The following is a 17,923-nucleotide window of genomic DNA, read 5'->3' on the forward strand; positions in this document are numbered from 1 at the left end:
ACTAAACATTATTTCTATCTGGTTTTACTTATAATTAAAGCTCACAGTTTAGGTTAAAAGACCACAAGCGACCTCCAACGCACATTTCGTGACCTTCACGCAAATGCCCTTCTCAAACCTGCTTCATCATGTTTACGTAGTGATTGACAGGTAAACAGACCAATAGCCATTCAGCTTGGGTTTTGTCGAGCTGAAAGTAGGAGGACTAGATGCGAATCGGTTCTTTCGAACAGTTCATCTGAACGAAACAATTATTTTACGTCTTGACCTTTACAAAAGTCTATGGTCTTGACGCAATTGCGTCATTTCGCTTTTGAGAACCTTTCTTCTATTACATTTTATTTATGAGGAAGATGGTTTCATTTTAAGTTTGTTGCCGCCAAGATTCAAATCATTAAAACATAGAGTCGCTTACAACCATAAAATTAGATATATGAATAAAAATGACTTGAAACCCCCTATAACTCAGCCCGCATCTTGAACCATTCAGTCCGACTATTAAATTACTGTAGTAGTCTCTATATGATATCTATGGTTCAGACTTGTTTTGTGATTCATTGTGAACAGATTCATTAAAAAGATCCGACTCTCAAAGAATTATTCAAATCGGACATCGCTTGAAACACGTGGTTTTGTAAGGAGAACCGTCCTCTGCGAAGCTCAACGTGAGTTGTCATTGATTCATTGTCATTGAGCTTCTTTTTTATTATTAATTCTACAGTACTTCTAATGTATAACTCAGCTAGAAACACTTTTATTTGTCACATCTAAACGGCATTTACATCGCCAATAGAGGTACGTCAACGTTAGTGTCTGACGAATAACAAAAAGCATGCGGCATATGTAGCTTTCGAGCTAATTTATCAATGAATTAAGTTGCCGTTGAAGTAAGTTACTTGTGTTGTATTTTGAGCTGGATGCTTCACGAAACAGCAGCAGCTACTGATCGTTTAAATCCAAGTGTGTTCAGTCATTTTCTTATACAAAAGACCTTCTAGGACTGTTTAATATTGCCTAACCCTAACGTACATGCATGCATTGTTTATCGTCCACACATAAATACTACTGATTTTAGACTCAAATTACTGATTACAGATCATCATTTGAACATAGAATGTGCTCTCCATCTCTTTTTTTCTCATGTGTCCCGTCTCAGAATGGGCAGTGTTTTGGCTGCCAGCGCCCCCAGCCCGCATGCACCAGGGTCGGGTGGAGCGGGTTTGGTGGCAATGCCCCCAGGATTCACGATGCCGTCCGTCTCACCCGTCTCTGTCCCGGGTAGTTCTTCAGCTGGGCTCCAGGAGACCGAGCCTCCCCTTCCGAACCCCGGTGGCTTTGAAGAGTGCCATCGCAAATGCAAAGGTAAACATAATTACTTCATAAAAAGATTTTCTATTTATTCCCTGATAAACTAAGATTAATCAGGGAATCAAAACCTTCAACCAAGCCATTTCAATTGTACCACGTCCATGTGTATTACATTGTTTTCAAACAACTGTACAAAAATAAATTATAATTTGTTGTGTGTGTGTGTGTGTGTGTGTGTGTGTGTGTGTGTGTGTGTGTGTGTGTGTGTGTGTGTGTGTGTGTGTGTACATATGGTACAGGTCAAAAGTTTGGAAACATTACAATTTTTTATGTTTTTGAAATGCAGACTTGATGAGCATAACTAAATATAATGCAAGAATGTATCAAATTGATCAAAAGTGACAGTAAAGACCTTTTATAAATTCTGTTTTTTTTTTTAAACCTATTAATCAAAGAATCCAGAAAAAAACATCATGTCCTAAAATAGAAAAGTGTAATATTATTTAACAATACTGTGGTTTTTACTGTATTTTTGATCAAATAAATGCAGCCTTGGTGAGCATAAGATACTTTTTTTTTTAAAAACGCTAAAAAATATTACAGGCTGTAAATATCAACTATTTGAACTGTATTTTATATCCAGCTTCACCAGTTCAAAATCAATTAAAATTCATGTATTCCATTTAAATTTGTAAAGGGCTTCTCATTTCAGTTGTACCTTATGCTTTAAATTTTTGTGATTACAAATTCATGGTTTTTACACTAATGTCTGTTTGTCCCTTAGAGGTTTTTCCCATGCAGATGGAGGGTGTTAGATTAACAGTGAACAAGGGCTTGAGCAACCACTTCCAGGTTAGTCCAGTGTGTTCACTGGTGGAGCTGAATGTTTCTGGAGTCATGTTGTTGAAGAAAGTCTGTCAGTCCCTGGTTGTAGCCATCAACTCATGTTTTAATTCCTAGGTGAACCACACAGTGTTGTTAAGCACTCAAGCAGATTCCAGTTACAGGTTTGGAGCAACCTATGTGGGGACCAAACAAATAGGACCTGCAGAGGTATATATTTGCATGCAGTATAAATAAATATACAAATGTACTTTTTGATTTGAATAATGAATTTGTGCTGTTTACCCTAATATGTATAGTTTACCTTAATTTTTTTTGGCAGGCCTTTCCTGTCATTGTTGGTGACATGGACAACACAGGGAGCCTAAATGCACAGGTTATTCATCAGATCACAGACAGAGTGCGCTCTAAATTTGCCTTCCAGGTGTGTATTTGTGAAAAAATAACCTTTCCCCCAGTTTCACAGACAAGGCTTCCAGATTAAACTGCATGTTTGAGCTGTTTTAACTGAAAGTAACTTGCTCTGGCATATCTCAAAATATTGTCAGTGCCAATGTTTTCTCTCAAGATGCACACCAGTAATGTTTTTTTTTATATATATATATATATATATATATAAGCTACTTAAATAATTGAACTCGGGTCTAATCCTGGATTAATCTAATCCCTGTCTGTGAAACCAGCACCATATTTGTTTATTTTTGATTAATTATGATCAAATATGAAAGCATCGCTGGACGTACTGAAACACTTGTGTCAAACAGACGCAGCAGCAGAAGTTTGTTAACTGGCAAGGAGATGCTGAATTAAAAGGAGAAGATTTCACTGCTGCTGTGACCTTTGGCAACCCAGATGTGTTGGTGGGGTCTGGTAATTGTCTTCTTTTTCATCCGAGTTTATTTTAGTTGCTTTATTTGTTTTTAATCATGTCCTTTCTTTAGTTAACGTATTTCCTTTCCGGTTTTCTCACCTCTCATCCCTCGCATCTCTCCCAGGAATTGTTGTGGCTCATTATCTCCAGTCTGTCACTTCGTCGCTGGCATTAGGTGGAGAGTTGGTGTACCACCGCCGGCCAGGAGACGAGGGCACAGTCATGTCTCTGGCAGGCAGATATACAGGTAAACGCATATAAAGAAATAGTAGGCATGCATTTACATTTTTATACATCTTTTATCAAGGTATGTTGAATTGCATTATAAAACCGGTTGAAAAGACAAACCAGTGCTGTCCTATTAATGTGCCCCTATTAGGCTTTTTCAGATATTACATTTCATGAAGTTATATAGCTGTTTGGAAATGTAAAATGTCTGCAAATTCTCAAAGACCAAAGTGCACGATAAACGCTTTTATTGTCTCCCAAACTAAAGAAGTGATTCTGAAATGCTTGAAACAAGTGGTCAGTAATTCCAATCTTACTTCCTGCACAAAGGTTTGTAAAAAAAAAAAAAAAAAAAAAAAAAGGCTTAATGCCAGCCTGTGGTCTCCATTGGCTGCTCGCGAAGAACGTGTACTTTGACCCTCGATCTCTGCAGTTGTAGCTGAGGCCTGGAAGAGTTAGGTTTGTTTTGTCGACATGTTGAGATGACGCTGCTAAAGCAAATCTACTTTGCATGTACTTTCAAAGAATGAGGATTCAGGAATTGACACAGTAAAACCGATGCCATCGTTACTGTTTTGTATCACTGTTTATACAAGGGCTGAGGAAGGCTGAAATTCAGATATGGTAATTAGGGGTGTGAATCGTCACTGGTCTCACGATTCAATTCGATTACGATTATCATGTCAAGCATTTGATTCGATTCGATACCGCAATGCATCCTCACTTTTCAATATTACTTCACATGCCTACATTTACGTCAATGAATACAAACAGTCAATATGAACTCCGTTTTTATTTCAGCTGCTCCAAGAAAGTACATTCACTTCCTAAATGTAGAAAACATCGAACAAAACTTAAGTCTGAACACAGCAGACGACAGGACCATTTAGAACAAACACTAGTAAATGGTAAAAGCGCATGAAACTGTCAAGTGTACTTAATAATGCTCGCACACCAGTAACGTGCGGTGAAATCTTGTCATGGGTAGGCTGTGACCTATCAATGTGGCATATATGTTCATATATTCATTCAGTTAATGTAGCAACCCAAGTTCATATCAGGCATCATCACATCGCTGCCTGCATACAGCAAAGTCAGTCATATGTGAGGCTAATGCACAATCAAATCTAATAATCAAATGAATGGACACATCCATCTTATGACTTATACAACAAACAAATGTTTTGTGCGGGACAGAGTAAGAGAGGGAGGCGGCGCGTTGTCAGCGAACCGACAAGCAGCCTAGTCATTCCTTCAAAATGCGCAAACGCGCACAGACAGCCACAAACACACTATTGGTCTGGTCACTCTGGTGACGGCGCACCAGGATTTGAATAGGCTACAGTCAGAAAACATTGTGCAGGCAGTACAGCTTTACAGTACAAAAACAGCTTAAATTCGCTCCTACAAACTGCGCAAGGCGCACACACCGACACGCAATGAGCGTCTGGCGACGGCGCAACAGGATTAAAAAAAGAGAACTACAAAACAGAATTTTAACCCTTACGAAATGCACCATAATCGCACAGATAGACCTACAGTACAAATATGGCAGAGGTGACGGCGCACCAGGGTATGGAAGGGAGAACATTTTGGTGTCAGCGCACAGCAGGCCTATAACTGTTAGCCCACCATCAGACAACACACAAGCCAATATAAGGGTTTTAAAAATAATAAATAAATGAATAATTTACGTTTTAAAGGGGGTGCTTACTTTTATTTTGTAGACGAAACTCCTTTTCCTCGATTTACTGAAGCCTATAAAACGCATTTGCAGCTGCACAGCTAACGTTAGCACAGTGAGCGTATGGCTCGCTCATAGGCTGAGCTGCGGCAACTGCACATCCAATGGCGCGGGCGCCTCTGACGTGAATGGAGCAGAACAGACTTTCCTCCTGGCTCTTATTTCCATTGAAAAGGAGAGACTCGTGAAATTGAGAAATACACCCAACAAAGAGGACTTTTACAACAAATTGACATCTTTGTCCAGAGGGATAGACGCATGGACTTTCCCGTTAGCGACCACAGCTCTTTTTCTTCATAGGACGCTTCCAACGCTAGGCGCCGCTAGATGCTAATTAGCTTGAAGCGCGGAGTGAGTGAGAGCAAGTGGATCACGTGACATGAGGCACGCTCGGTCTCTGCCTCAATGTTGATAATTCAAGACCGCACGAGAACTGACTGCGCATGCGCAAATCTACGTAAACTACGTTCTATGGACCAAAGAGGCACTGCTAACCTCTGCCTCAATGGCCATGGCCTTGAATTTTCTGCATGAAACAATGATTTTTAGGAGCAAATAATGGCAAAAGGAGTATATTATATGTGTATTCCTGAAAAATTGTGTTACAAAAATTAATATTTGGAATAAAATAAATGCAATTAATAATGTGGTGAATTAATAAAGCTCTTGGAATTAATAAATGTAATGTCAACATTTCCTTTGGTGAGGCACTGCCTACCCTGACTGCACAGGGACTGTACATTTTAAAATAGTGGGTGCATTTTTTATTACTCTCTTTTGTGTTTCACCTCCGTCTGCCATTTTATGCTAGCACTAGTAGTGTGTATGTGACGAATTACATCAGAGAAACATCAGTATGCTTTAATTGATTTTAGTCTATTACTGCATCGATGCGGAATCGTCCACGTCCGCATCGCGATGCAACGATTCATTTCAACACCCCTAATGGTAATGGCCGTTTCGCTTCTGACATGTTCTGTAGACCAGTATCAAACAGACTGGGACAACTGACCAATCAGAGCAGAGTAGGCTCTCAAAAAAGGAGGGGTTTAGAGAGGCTGAATCTGTCCTCAAACCATTTCAGACACTTTGAGAAAAGAGGTGATGCTGCAATGAGAAAATGAAAGTGCTTTTGACCTTGGATGTAAAGTGTGTAAACCTATTGTAGGAGACCTCCAAAACTAGGAACCTTTAAAATAGCATAATAGGGGCACTTAATAACAAGGTTTTTTCCTTTCTTCTTTAAATAACAAAAAGACAGTACACAATAAAAATGTATCATGTAATCAGAGTTTAGTTAGAAGTGTGAGAGTACACAACTATATAGAAATTATAATAAAGATCAGGGCCCGTATCCCTAAAGATTCTGAGAATCCTCTCAGAGAGCTCCTAACTTAACCTAAAAATTCCTTGCCAGGAGTTTTAGCTTAGAAGTGATTCCAGAACATTTTCAGTGAACTCGGAGCAAGGAATGGATGGAAAATCCTATCTTAGTGAGGAGGTGTGGTTGACCCTGTTGCTAGGTATGAGTCATCATTTCAAAAGCCGTGATTGGTTTATCCTACAAGTTTGATGAAAATGAACTTTTGGTGATAATGAGCAAAGGATGTACACTCAAATCAATAAACATAATTATACACTCTAATCTTATGCAGACTGTAATTGTAAATAATATTTCACATTCAAGAAAATATCTGGAAAATGAATAGTAAGCTGTAGGGGTTATAGCCTAACATTAGAATCTAAAATATGTGAAAACTTAAGCTCATTACACCCTGTTCAAATAATGAGTTGTGTCTTATTTGCTCATATTAATATCCTAGCTGGAATATTTTGTACTTTCACTCCCATATGGACCCCATTGAAAACAAGATGGCCTATCTCAAGGGGCTGTCCTTAATGAAGTAGAAATTGCAACGTTACAACTTAACGAGGGTAACACGGCTCAGCTTTTATCAATGTCTGTAGCGTCTCAATAATTCCCTGTCATCCAGTGTTTGCAGGAAATCTCTCCTGCTTCCTCTGTTGGCCATTTTGTGCAGCTGCTTAGGGGAACTCCTAAGCCACTAAAAGTCCTCTTCCCTGCTCTTAGCAGATCTCGCCTTAGGAGCCCTTTTAAGCGCTAGGAATCTTGAGGAATAGCTTTTATATTAACTGGGATTTTCGTGTCACTTTTAGGGGAAATTCTAAGAAAACGTCATGACTCTGAGAAATTTCTTAGAATTTGGCCGCTAGGAGCCACTTTTTGCACAAAAATTCTTTAGGGATACGGGCCCAGATCATTTTCAGCCAATGTCTAGAAATATTTTCTACATGTTTTAACCCAGATTAAAAAAGTAAAAATTTGGTTTAATGATGGCATTTTTGAAAACAGGCAGCAACTTTATCGCCACCTTGACACTAGGAGGAGCTGGAGTTCACGGGTCATATTACCACAAAGCCAATGATCAGGTAAATGTTCTTCAGCAGAATGATTCATGTCTTTATTCATTCATTCATTCATTTATGCTGTTTTATTGCTTTATAATGACCTTTGTTTTTGGTTGTTGTTTTTTTGTATCAGTTGCAAGTTGGCGTGGAGTTTGAAGCGAGCACCCGTATGCAGGACACTAGTGCATCATTTGGGTACCAGCTGGACGTCCCCAAATCCAACCTGCTCTTTAAAGGTTGGTACACATACATCCAAATGCATGCATGCATTCATCAAGATTCCATAATTTTGTAAAGTTATGATGAATACAAGGCCTTATCAGAAAGCCATATCATTATTTGAGCAGCATTCCAATCCAATCTTCTTATTTGAAAGATTTCTACACTAAAATAGTGTCTTCATTAACTAGTCATTCCAAAGATCGTTGTCTGATATTTAAACTTAAATCCATCCCAAAATTCTCAAATGATTTAAAAAAAAATATCTGCATGGAAATTCATGGTTACAAAGTATGTGATAAACCCTGATTTACAGAATCTTTCACTCTATCTGTAGGTTCTTTAGACAGTAACTGGGTGGTTGGAGCTACGCTTGAGAAAAAGCTGCTGCCTCTGCCTCTGTCACTGGCCCTCTGTGCTTTCCTTAACCACAGAAAAAACCAGTTCCAGTGTGGTTTTGGCATCACCATTGGTTAAACCTACCTTCTTTCTTGGTTAATTCTTCGGTTTACACACCAGTGCTGTTGCTGGTGAAACGGTAAAGGTTGGACTCACTTGCATATCTGCGCTTGTACAAAACAAAGAAATATTTGTTGTTAGTTCCATGTATCAGACCAACCCCAGGGTTTTCATTTTGTTATTCTTGTAATATAAATAAAAAGCAGTGACAATTCGCATATCCCAAAAAAAGTAACATCACCACCTGATGCATTAGAAGAACGAAGAAATACAAATACACACGTAAATTTGTCATTCTTTTTATTGTTTGTCAGTTCAGTTCTTTTTATAAATTATTTCCTTGTTTGTTTCTTTTCATTGTCAAAATCTTTTTAAAATGCGTTGCTGTACTCATGTAAGCACCTACATAAATAAAATAATGTGTGCATTGCTGGACAAACATGGATAAATTATTAAAACAAAACATATCTAACAAACTGAGATGTAGGTATAATATTTATGGATGTATTTTTGTGGGTGTGAAAAATACATTAACATCCAACTGAGCCAATAAAGTTTTCACGTTATATTCTGTTAACTAATCCCAAATCTGACATTTCCCACATTGTATGCAGTGCCTTTATAAATATGTATATTGAGTAATAGTGGTAAAATAGATTGTGTATGATTAAAATGTTTAAAGGGCAAGTTCGGTATTTTACACTTAAAGCCCTGTTTTAAGATCGTTTCTGATGAAATAGAACGGTTAAGATTGAAATTTGTACAAATGCTGCAAAAGATGCTTTCTAACAGGTTTTATCGTAGTTTTTGTCCTGACTTAAGTCAATGGAGTTGGACAAAAACAACGATAAAACCTGTTAGAAAGCATCTTTTGCAGCAATTTTTGTGTGGGCATATCAGTGAACACCCCAGACCACTCGTTGAGTTTAACGTCTTTGTAAACTAAAGTTTAATGCGTTTTATGAATGATTGTTCCAGTGCCCCTATAAAACCATTGTTTAGTTGGGGGGTGCTAACACAGAAACCGAAAATTCCCGGGACAGCAGCATTTGTCCAAATTTCAATCTTAACCGTTCTATTTCATCAGAAACTATCTTAAAACAGGGCTTTAAGTGTAAAATACCGAACCTGTCCTTTAAGTGAAATACTGATTACTCCAAATACTTAGACATTAATGGTTATAATATTGTGTCTGTAAAGGATATGACTTTTGTAACATATCACAATCAGATTTTTATTTAGTTAAGTGAATACATGCAACAAAATGACACCCTTTGTGTCATTCTGTGTGATTGTATGTTCAGCAGATATAAGGCACTTCTAAATGCAGATAACTGTTGTGATGAAGAGGGCAATGTCTTGAAGGATCTTCTTTAAAACCTGACACATCAGTCATTATTACATCAACCTTATACGTTAATACGTGCAGACCAAAATGCATAGACACATGTACCTCTGCACCTTAAAGATAACCTCACATGACTGCAAGTTAATAATTGGGGAGACAGACAGTACTAGTTTTTGCTCTTTGTCCACATTCAGTGTTATTTTAGCAATTTATAATTCAGCAATGTGTATAACAGACGTTTCCACCGTTCTAAACAATTCATTAGTAAAATTCATATTTTCATTATTAAAAAAAATCTAATTTACATTTATAACACTATACCTTGGCAGTAAATGACAAAAATGAATTAACGCTGCTACGAGGGTGTTTCTAATACAACAGTTGATGGAGTGACGGCAAATTTCACATCTTTCTTTCTTCTGACTACTGTAATCAGTCTCTCGATATTTTTCCCACTTTTTGAAAGTCGTGAAAACGCTATGATGGATTTATTGGAGCAAATGGGAGTCCAAAGGTTTACTCAACCATGATGACTTCCACTTTTGAGTACCCTGTTGATTTTAGCATGGATGATTTGAGCAACAGTGATATTAAATGCACAACATATTTTCTACATAGGAATGCAGACAATTTTCACTGGAATGCAAGATCAATATGACTGAAGCTCAGCGGTCAGTTCTCAGTGTTCTCCTTGACCTGATTGATAAGTGCAGATTAAGTGTAACAGTCTTGACTTGATGGCAGTTTTGTGTAATTGGATAAATGCCTAGACGAGTTATAATATTGCTTAAAGTAACCTTTTACCTCACTGATGTACCGCTGATTTGTTCTTTTTTAGACTGTGTGTCTCAAACCAATAAACACATCAGTTTAAAACGAAATCAAGATTGTGGAACAATGTTTGTTCTTTTTCTCTAATACAGCAAACAGAGCTTGCTGACATGCCAATTTGAATGTGCAAACTGCTTAAAAAGGGCAGAGATGTACCCATCTACATTTCACATGTAATTTAAAATAATAATAAGAAGAATTTACACTGCAGATCCCGATTGTAACCTTATGTTGTTTTCCCATTAATTATTCCCTTACAATTTTTCCTTATACGTTACAAACAATTTTATAAGCCAAACATCTTAACAAAAATGATTTAAAACAACACTAAAAAATGTTGCTGCAATTAGTTACAATTTATATTGTAAATTGCAATTAATAACAACTTACAATTTTTTGAGATAACCTAAATATCTAACTTAACTAAACTAAAATCAACAAAGCTTAATATTTTAAGTCAAGCACGAAACACATACTTTTTTAAGTTGAAACAACACATCATTTATTATTCTAATGTTGAATTTTAAGTTCACAGCAATCATTTTTTACAGTGAAGACACTCTTTAAATTCTTTTTTGCGTTCAGTTGTTAAATGTGCGCTTCATTTTGAAAAGTATATAACAGACATCTGTATGCGCAAGGAAAACCTTCTATAGCCAATAAATGTGGCTTGTGAGAATGTTGCCATGAATTCTGAAACAAAGTAGACAGCATTATGGTGTTTATGTAGATTTCAGGTGTTAATAAACATGATTTATATGATAAACATTCAATATGCAAATATTTTTACATGTATATGGTGGAATGTTTGGGGATTCTATATAGCTATTTATTTATTTATTGAAAAAAATCTGTACACTCAAAATCAAAACATTAATTTATTTTTGTTTTGTTTTTATTTTTTCATTTGATAATTTTCTTTACATGTTCTCAAAACAATAGTGGTTACACAAAACAAAACTATAGGAATTCATTTTTATTTGTTTTTTTATACAGTAATGCATCTTGATTACAGTTTGAAGTTTAGGTTTTGTGTTTATATGTTATAGGTTTCAGGCAAGTGTCTTCACAAGACATTCATTTTAGACATATATGTTATACAGTACTTAGTCACAGATCTGAGTTCAGTTCAGTTCAGTTGATTTCATGATGTGGAATGAGTGACATAGCATGTACAACTGACAGCGAGGCACTACCTTCTGGACTTTACTGCCTTTATCAGAGCTCTGCAATCCATTTATATACAGTGCTGATACCTTCTCAACACTTACACAGAAGAGGACAAGAGAAAGGTAAGGAACTGGACAAAAACTCAAATGAATGCATGCGTATGTCCTTTTCAGTTAAGTGAAAACTAGACAAAAATATTCATAATGTTCTTGTCTGACAAAAGGATTTTTTTCTTCTTGTAGAGCTGGCAGATAACCATGAAAATCCTTGTAGTGTTTGTTATTGCAGCTTTCTTTGGTAAGCATTCATATAATTTGACCAAATTCTAAAAACTATGTTTTTATCCCTCTCAAAACTGGTCAGAAAATCATTTCAATCAGTTAATCAGCTTATATGTGTTTATTTACATATTTCTTATTAATTACGGTGAATCCATTAGGCTGCCATGCCAGTATTATGTGGCAGGACCGACCAGAGCGCAGTGTGGATCTAGTGAAAAACGCATTCTGGAATTACGTGTCTCAGGCAACTCTCACAGCTGAGGACACACTGCAGGTGATTAGAAACTCAGAACTGGGTCAAGAAATCAAGTAAGTATGTGGTAAATTAGATGATGAACTGATAAACTGGCTATGAAACAAATCGTAAAACTTCGAAGAACACAAACATCCATCTCTATTTCTCCACAGTGACAGGATCTCTAAAAGTGCTGATGCCATCAATGGATACACCCTGGCCATTCAAAGTCAAGTAACTCATCTGACACAAAAGCTTCTGAACAAACTTTCCCAGGATGCGGATCAGTTGAAACTGCGCCTGGAACAGGAAATGACATCTGTGCAGTCCCAGCTCAAGCCTTATGTTGAGGAGATCAGAGCTGATATTGAGGAGCAGGTTGAGCGGCTGAAAAAGGATGTGGCCACGTATTCAGAGACCCTGAATTCCGAAGCCCTGAAATCTACTCTGGTTCAGGGGGCTGAAGAGCTGAAGGTAAAACTGGAGAGAAGTTTCATGGAAATGGTTCCCCAAACCGAGGAGCTGAAGCAGAAACTGGACCAACACTTTTTGGAGTTTCAGATGAGCTTGACTCCATTAGCCCAAAGCTTTCAGAGTCAGCTGACCCAGGGAAGTCAGGAGCTTCAGAAGAATCTGGCTCCATATTCAGAGGAGCTGAGAAAACTGGATCCATACGCACAGGACCTGAAGGCCCAGTTAACAGCTCTCTGGGAGTCTTTTGACACGATCAGTCTTGAAAGACCTTAGAGACTTTATGGAGACATTTTGGAAACGCAAAATGGGGGTTCACCTAATATATTTCTTTGTTGCTAATGTATGTTTTTCAAAAAATTGCTAAATAAAATAATGTAAGCACTATGATTGATATCCACATTTTTTAAAGATATTTTACAATTTCATCTCATGATAGCATGTACAGCCATTCATTAGCTTACCAAAACAAGGAAGGAAATAAAGAAGAGAAGAAAAAACAAATTAAAAATAAAATACATACAATGGTTATTGGGACATAACAAGACCTTTGATGTAAGACTCATAAGTGAGTTTTTCTAATGGCAAAAGTGTAGGAACTTGACTCATCCACATTTTGACTAAAGGTACCAGTTGACCATAACATTATTATACTTTGTTTTTACCCAAATAAATGCAAACAATTACAATACATCAAGAGATATACATTTGGAGAGAATGCAAATGTATTTTCTAAAATCTTGAAGGGAACTGAACCCATACTTGGAATTTGTCCTCTACACTTTACACATCCAAGATAGCGCACACACATTAGGAGCACACACACACACACACACTGCAAACACACTGCAAACTTTCCAGCAGGCATTATTTGATCACAATCCCAAGGATGAAAGGTTTTTAAACATCTCTAATTTCTGTTGAGGTCCATGTTCAAGATGTTGTATGTGTGAAGCTTCAGAACTTTTATTTCACCCCTAGTGTGATTACGTAAGGCTGGAATACACTACATAACTTTAAAAATCAAAACAGTTTTTAAAACGCATCATCCTACACTTGCAGACTTTGCAAATGCAGTGAACAGTACATTCCCAGGCCCCCTCTCTGACTGCAACAGTGGAGAAAGGTTTGCAACATTTTGATTGAATCTTGGTAAACTAGCCCAAACAAATGTCCAACCCCATCAGATAAGGATGGTAACTGGCAGACACCTGAAGCATGAGAATTATATGAACTCTCATTGGTCTACAGGCAGTTTCTGCTCTGCACCCATTTTAAGACTAATCCTTTAGGTCAGAAACACCACAGACATTCTTTAGGACATTTTCTGTACAGCTGTGATGTGGTTTTTGCTAATTCAACCTTCACACTCTTGCTCTACTGATGGAATGTGAAATAAGTGAAGATTGGCCATCACGCATACAGTATATAGTGAAGCCTCCACCATTATATTGGCCAGTGTTTCAGTGTTCATTGTCCAACCCCTATATGTTAGGTAATAATAATAAACTAAATGTGATAAACAGGCAGTAAGTCTTATAATGTCAATTGTTACTCCACAATTTACAATTTATACTCCAATTGAGACCTATTACACTGATACCTTTATCAAAACAACCTATTATTTAATCTATTTACTATGTGTAATACTTGAGTCAGAATGACTTTATAACAGCCTTCTTGCACAAAGTCTTCATGTAAGAAATGCTCAAGATAATGGACTCGTTCTCTCTTTTGTAAGATGATAGCAGTTTGCTGACATGGTGTCTTGTGTTTTAGGTATTTTATAATACAATGATATTTCTAGTAATTGAGTGGTAATTGTAAAATGGACGTTGAAAATAAAACCATCTGTAAAAAGAAGCCAATAATAGATGGAGAGAAGAAAACATGGATACTTAGGTTAAACATGTTCTTACACTGTAAAATATATTGTTGGTTTAACTTAAAAAAGTAAGTAACCTTGTTGCCTTAGAATTTTGAGTTAATTGTTAAGACAATGAAGGAAATAGGTTTAATCAAAAGAAAATCTAATTATTATGTTATCTGAGCCACATAAATTATCTAAGTTGATCTGACAAAAGAAAAAATGTGACAAGTCCTGAAAATATTTTTTTACAGTGTAGTTTACAGAGCAGAACACTTACAGATACATTTTAAGCATTACAATGCTCATTCCAAATGGGTTGAATGTGAAGTACAAAGTGATAAAATGGTAGAGAGAAGAGAGATAAATGATAAGCTTTGATCCTTGAATCATGCAAGGCAAGATGTCTTTTTAGTTGCAAATGTCCTGTTACATAATAATTCAATATTAGGATTTTTAACATTTACTTATTATTGACTCACTTTTTAAGACGTGGTCCATCTCCTTCGTTGATTGTTTTGAATTTACCATAATTCAGTTGTGCTTAATAACAATGTTCAAATTGGTTATGTGTTTTCACTGAGCTGGCAAGATTATCTAAACAAATGGATTTTTTTACGAAACAATTTTGAATTATAGCACATCTTGTCCCTTTGGAACCTTAATCATGCAACGTGGAATTGAATGCTGCGATAAAGAAGTATCTCAAGAGAAGAACTTTGGACACAGGCTGCCAATTCAGCTCATAGTCACATTAAGGCTATCAACATGACTGTGATCCAAGTCATATAAATACCAGCTGTTTCAAAAACTCTCGTTACAGAACACATTGGAGGATCTGTCTGGTGTACTGTCCAAAAACAATCATGAAGTTTGTGGCTGTAATCCTCGCTCTCGCTGTAATTTCAGGTAAGCGGCGATCAACAATGCCAGTCTTCACAAACAGTTTATTATGCTAATTCAACAGTGGCTGATAGTTTGATTTGATACATATGCTTAAAACTTGGATTACTTTGAATGGATTATGTGATGGATTTAATTGAGACCTTGACTGTACATATGGTGTATCTACAACAATGGGACTTACATTGACAAATATTCCAAGCGCTAAAGAATATTTGGTCTCCATTCTGACTTTACAGGCTGCCAAGGGAACTTCCTTTTTCAGGATGAGCCAAAAAGCCACTGGGAAAAGGCAGTGGATGAGTTCTGGAGCCGTGTGTCTGAGCTGACTTCTCGGGTTGAGGAGATGAGGGACAACATTAAGGCCACTCAGCTCGGCAGAGAATTAGAGTGAGTAAATGCTACCGCAGGGCAAACATTTGAGCAACTCAATTTGCAAAGACTTGGTGGAAAGTCCAGTTTCTAGAAACTGATTTATGATACTGAGATTCTATTCAAATTCTTTACAGTACACTGATCGGTGACACCATGATGGAGCTGCAAATGTATAAAGATGACATGCACTCCAAACTGGGCCCCTATGCGCAGGAGACTGCCGAGAGATTCAATGAAGATCTGCAACTGCTGACCAGCAAACTTCGCACACACATGGAGGAAGCTAAGGATCGTGTCACTGAATACAGCCAGGAGCTCCGGACTATGGTGGAACAGAACGCTGAAGACGTCAAGAACAGGGTCAACACCTATGCTAAGAAATTAAGGAAACGTTTTAACAAGGACATCCAAGAGATCAACAAGTGAGTCATGGTATCAAGCTTAATTACATGACCTTTTGCATATCTTTTGCTCCACTTCTATACAAAGTACACTACAGTTGAGTATGTTTTTTTTTAGGAATTAATTGGCATACTTTTATTTAGCAGGCATGCCTTCAAATGATTTTTAAAAAAAGTAGTTTTTTTTCGAAATTTATCAAAATGAATTGAAGTTTTATTTCAAATAAATGCAGGTTTTTCAGCTTTCTACTGAACAAAGAAAAGTGTCAGTTTCCACAGAAATATTAAGCAGCACAACTGTTTTCAACATTAATAATAATGAAAAAACATGTATTGAGCACTAAATCAGCATATTAGAACTTGGATAATGCCTGCTAAAAAATTCAGCTCTGCCATCACAGTAATACATTTCATTTTATAATATATAGTCAAATAGAAAAAAGTTATTTTAAATTGTAATAATAGTTCACAATATTACTCATTTACTGTACTTTTGATCAAATAAATGCAGCCTTGTTGAGTACAACAGAATTCTTTCAAAAACAAAAAAGTCTTACTTACCCCAAACTTTTGAATGGTAGTGTATAAAGCAAACATAATAACTTAATATTCTTATTTAGATTATTTAGTTTAATAGTAGGAATCATTGTTTAATATGCCTCATCAGTTAAAGATGAACATTTAAACAAAAATCATATTTTGATTTCGATATTTTTACTTCTGCGGAAGGGAAATATAAAATAAAATATGATAATAAGAAATATATGAAATGATGTTGATGAAATGAAAAATGTGTAGTATATTAACAAAACTGTATTAATAAAATAGATATGCACTATTTTATAATTAATTTACATTTACAAAATGTATATTATAAGAATTGCATATATAAAGTTATACTGCAATATTCTATGAAAATTTCTATTTTGAGCAATTTGTCCTCTGATCTAAAGGAAAATGGAAACATATTTTGAGGAGGTTCGGTCTCGTGCTGCTCAGAATATGGAGGATGTAAAGGGTCGTCTTGAGCCTTACTTCACTGCAATGCAACAGCGTGCTGAAGAGAAGCTGACATCTCTGGGAGAAGTGCTGAGAAGCCAGGGTGAAGGAATAAAAGAGAAACTGGAATCACAAATGCAGGGCCTCAGAGAGCAGGTTGAGAAGACCACAGAAAATATGGGTAACACTCTTCAGGAAAAGGCAGAGGAGCTACAAAATTGGTTTGAGCCCTATTTCTCTCAAGTCCAGAAGCAACTGGGCTATTAATACAAGTGCATAAGAATGAGGTCTCAGAAAAATGATTGGATTGACTTTTTCATTTAACTTTGCTTACAGAAATGAAGGTATTGGAAATGTAAAGTTAATGAGTAAAAATATATCTAGGCTTCCATTAGTACTACATTTATGTAGCTACAGATGTAGACTATGTGATATAAAGCTTAATAAAAACAACATATCAATGAGTACGAGTAGGCTATCCTTTTTATACACATATATTGTTAGTTCATTCTTCATGTTCATGTTTCAATGACGTCACTTATTTTCAGTGTTGGGGGAAACTCATTGCAAGTAACTTGAGTTACGTAATCAGATTACTTTTTCAAGTAACTAGTAAAGTAACACATTACTTTTAACATTTACAACAAAATTTCTTAATTACTTTTTCAAATATGTACCGCAAGTTACTTTGTTTTCCCATTTATTGACTGACAGCACTCCGGTCCCCATGTTGAGACAAATCAGAAGTGCAGAGGTGTGTGTGGGTGTGTGTGTTCTGTGTGTAAACATGATGTTTATTGTAATTCTAGCCTAAATGTGAGTGTGCATTTACTCATCTCACTTGCACAAAAAAAGATTACATTTTCCTCAAAATGATTAAAATCAGTGAAATGCAGAATACAATGCAAACTTCCAATAACTAAATGTTACATAAAACGTA

General features: G+C 36.4%; 2 protein-coding genes across 3 annotated transcripts; both read left to right on the forward strand.

The window, feature by feature from the left end:
- Positions 1-333: 333 nt before the first annotated feature.
- On the forward strand, positions 334-8,578 carry tomm40l (translocase of outer mitochondrial membrane 40 homolog, like). Of its 2 annotated transcripts, none has more exons than XM_077195318.1 (10): positions 334-665; positions 1,157-1,362; positions 2,093-2,160; positions 2,269-2,361; positions 2,474-2,575; positions 2,916-3,021; positions 3,147-3,269; positions 7,369-7,445; positions 7,558-7,660; positions 7,981-8,578. In XM_077195318.1, exons 2-10 carry the CDS (start codon positions 1,158-1,160, stop codon positions 8,118-8,120), a joined length of 1,017 nt encoding a protein of 338 aa, XP_077051433.1. In that variant the 5' UTR covers positions 334-665; position 1,157; the 3' UTR covers positions 8,121-8,578. The 2 variants fall into 2 exon arrangements, with proteins under 2 accessions (XP_077051433.1, XP_077051434.1); XM_077195319.1 differs by having other exon boundaries at positions 629-795.
- A 3,130-nt stretch (positions 8,579-11,708) lies between these two features.
- LOC143701483 (uncharacterized) lies at positions 11,709-17,309 on the forward strand. Its single transcript, XM_077194815.1, has 6 exons — positions 11,709-11,748; positions 11,891-12,041; positions 12,141-12,706; positions 15,448-15,598; positions 15,718-16,005; positions 16,938-17,309. The coding sequence occupies exons 1-6, from the start codon at positions 11,709-11,711 to the stop codon at positions 17,248-17,250; spliced, it is 1,509 nt and encodes a 502-aa protein (XP_077050930.1). The 3' UTR covers positions 17,251-17,309.
- Positions 17,310-17,923: the final 614 nt, after the last annotated feature.

Source organism: Siphateles boraxobius, unplaced genomic scaffold (genome assembly GCF_051911475.1).
Source record: "Siphateles boraxobius isolate OS27281-9 unplaced genomic scaffold, OSU_SipBor_1 33, whole genome shotgun sequence".
Lineage (NCBI taxonomy): Eukaryota > Metazoa > Chordata > Actinopteri > Cypriniformes > Leuciscidae > Siphateles > Siphateles boraxobius.

What these genes read in the sequence shown, in the direction of transcription:
- LOC143701483 (XM_077194815.1), top strand. Translation starts at nt 11,709, where the DNA reads ATGAAAATCCTTGTAGTGTTTGTTATTGCAGCTTTCTTTG. An exon ending in TGACACGATCAGTCTTGAAA is followed by an intron (nt 12,707 to 15,447) that starts GACCTTAGAGAC and finishes CTGACTTTACAG; the next exon opens with GCTGCCAAGGGAACTTCCTT. An exon ending in CAGCTCGGCAGAGAATTAGA is followed by an intron (nt 15,599 to 15,717) that starts GTGAGTAAATGC and finishes AATTCTTTACAG; the next exon opens with TACACTGATCGGTGACACCA.
- tomm40l (XM_077195318.1), top strand. Translation starts at nt 1,158, where the DNA reads ATGGGCAGTGTTTTGGCTGCCAGCGCCCCCAGCCCGCATGCACCAGGG. An exon ending in GCTCTAAATTTGCCTTCCAG is followed by an intron (nt 2,576 to 2,915) that starts GTGTGTATTTGT and finishes TGTGTCAAACAG; the next exon opens with ACGCAGCAGCAGAAGTTTGT. An exon ending in TCTGGCAGGCAGATATACAG is followed by an intron (nt 3,270 to 7,368) that starts GTAAACGCATAT and finishes TTTTGAAAACAG; the next exon opens with GCAGCAACTTTATCGCCACC.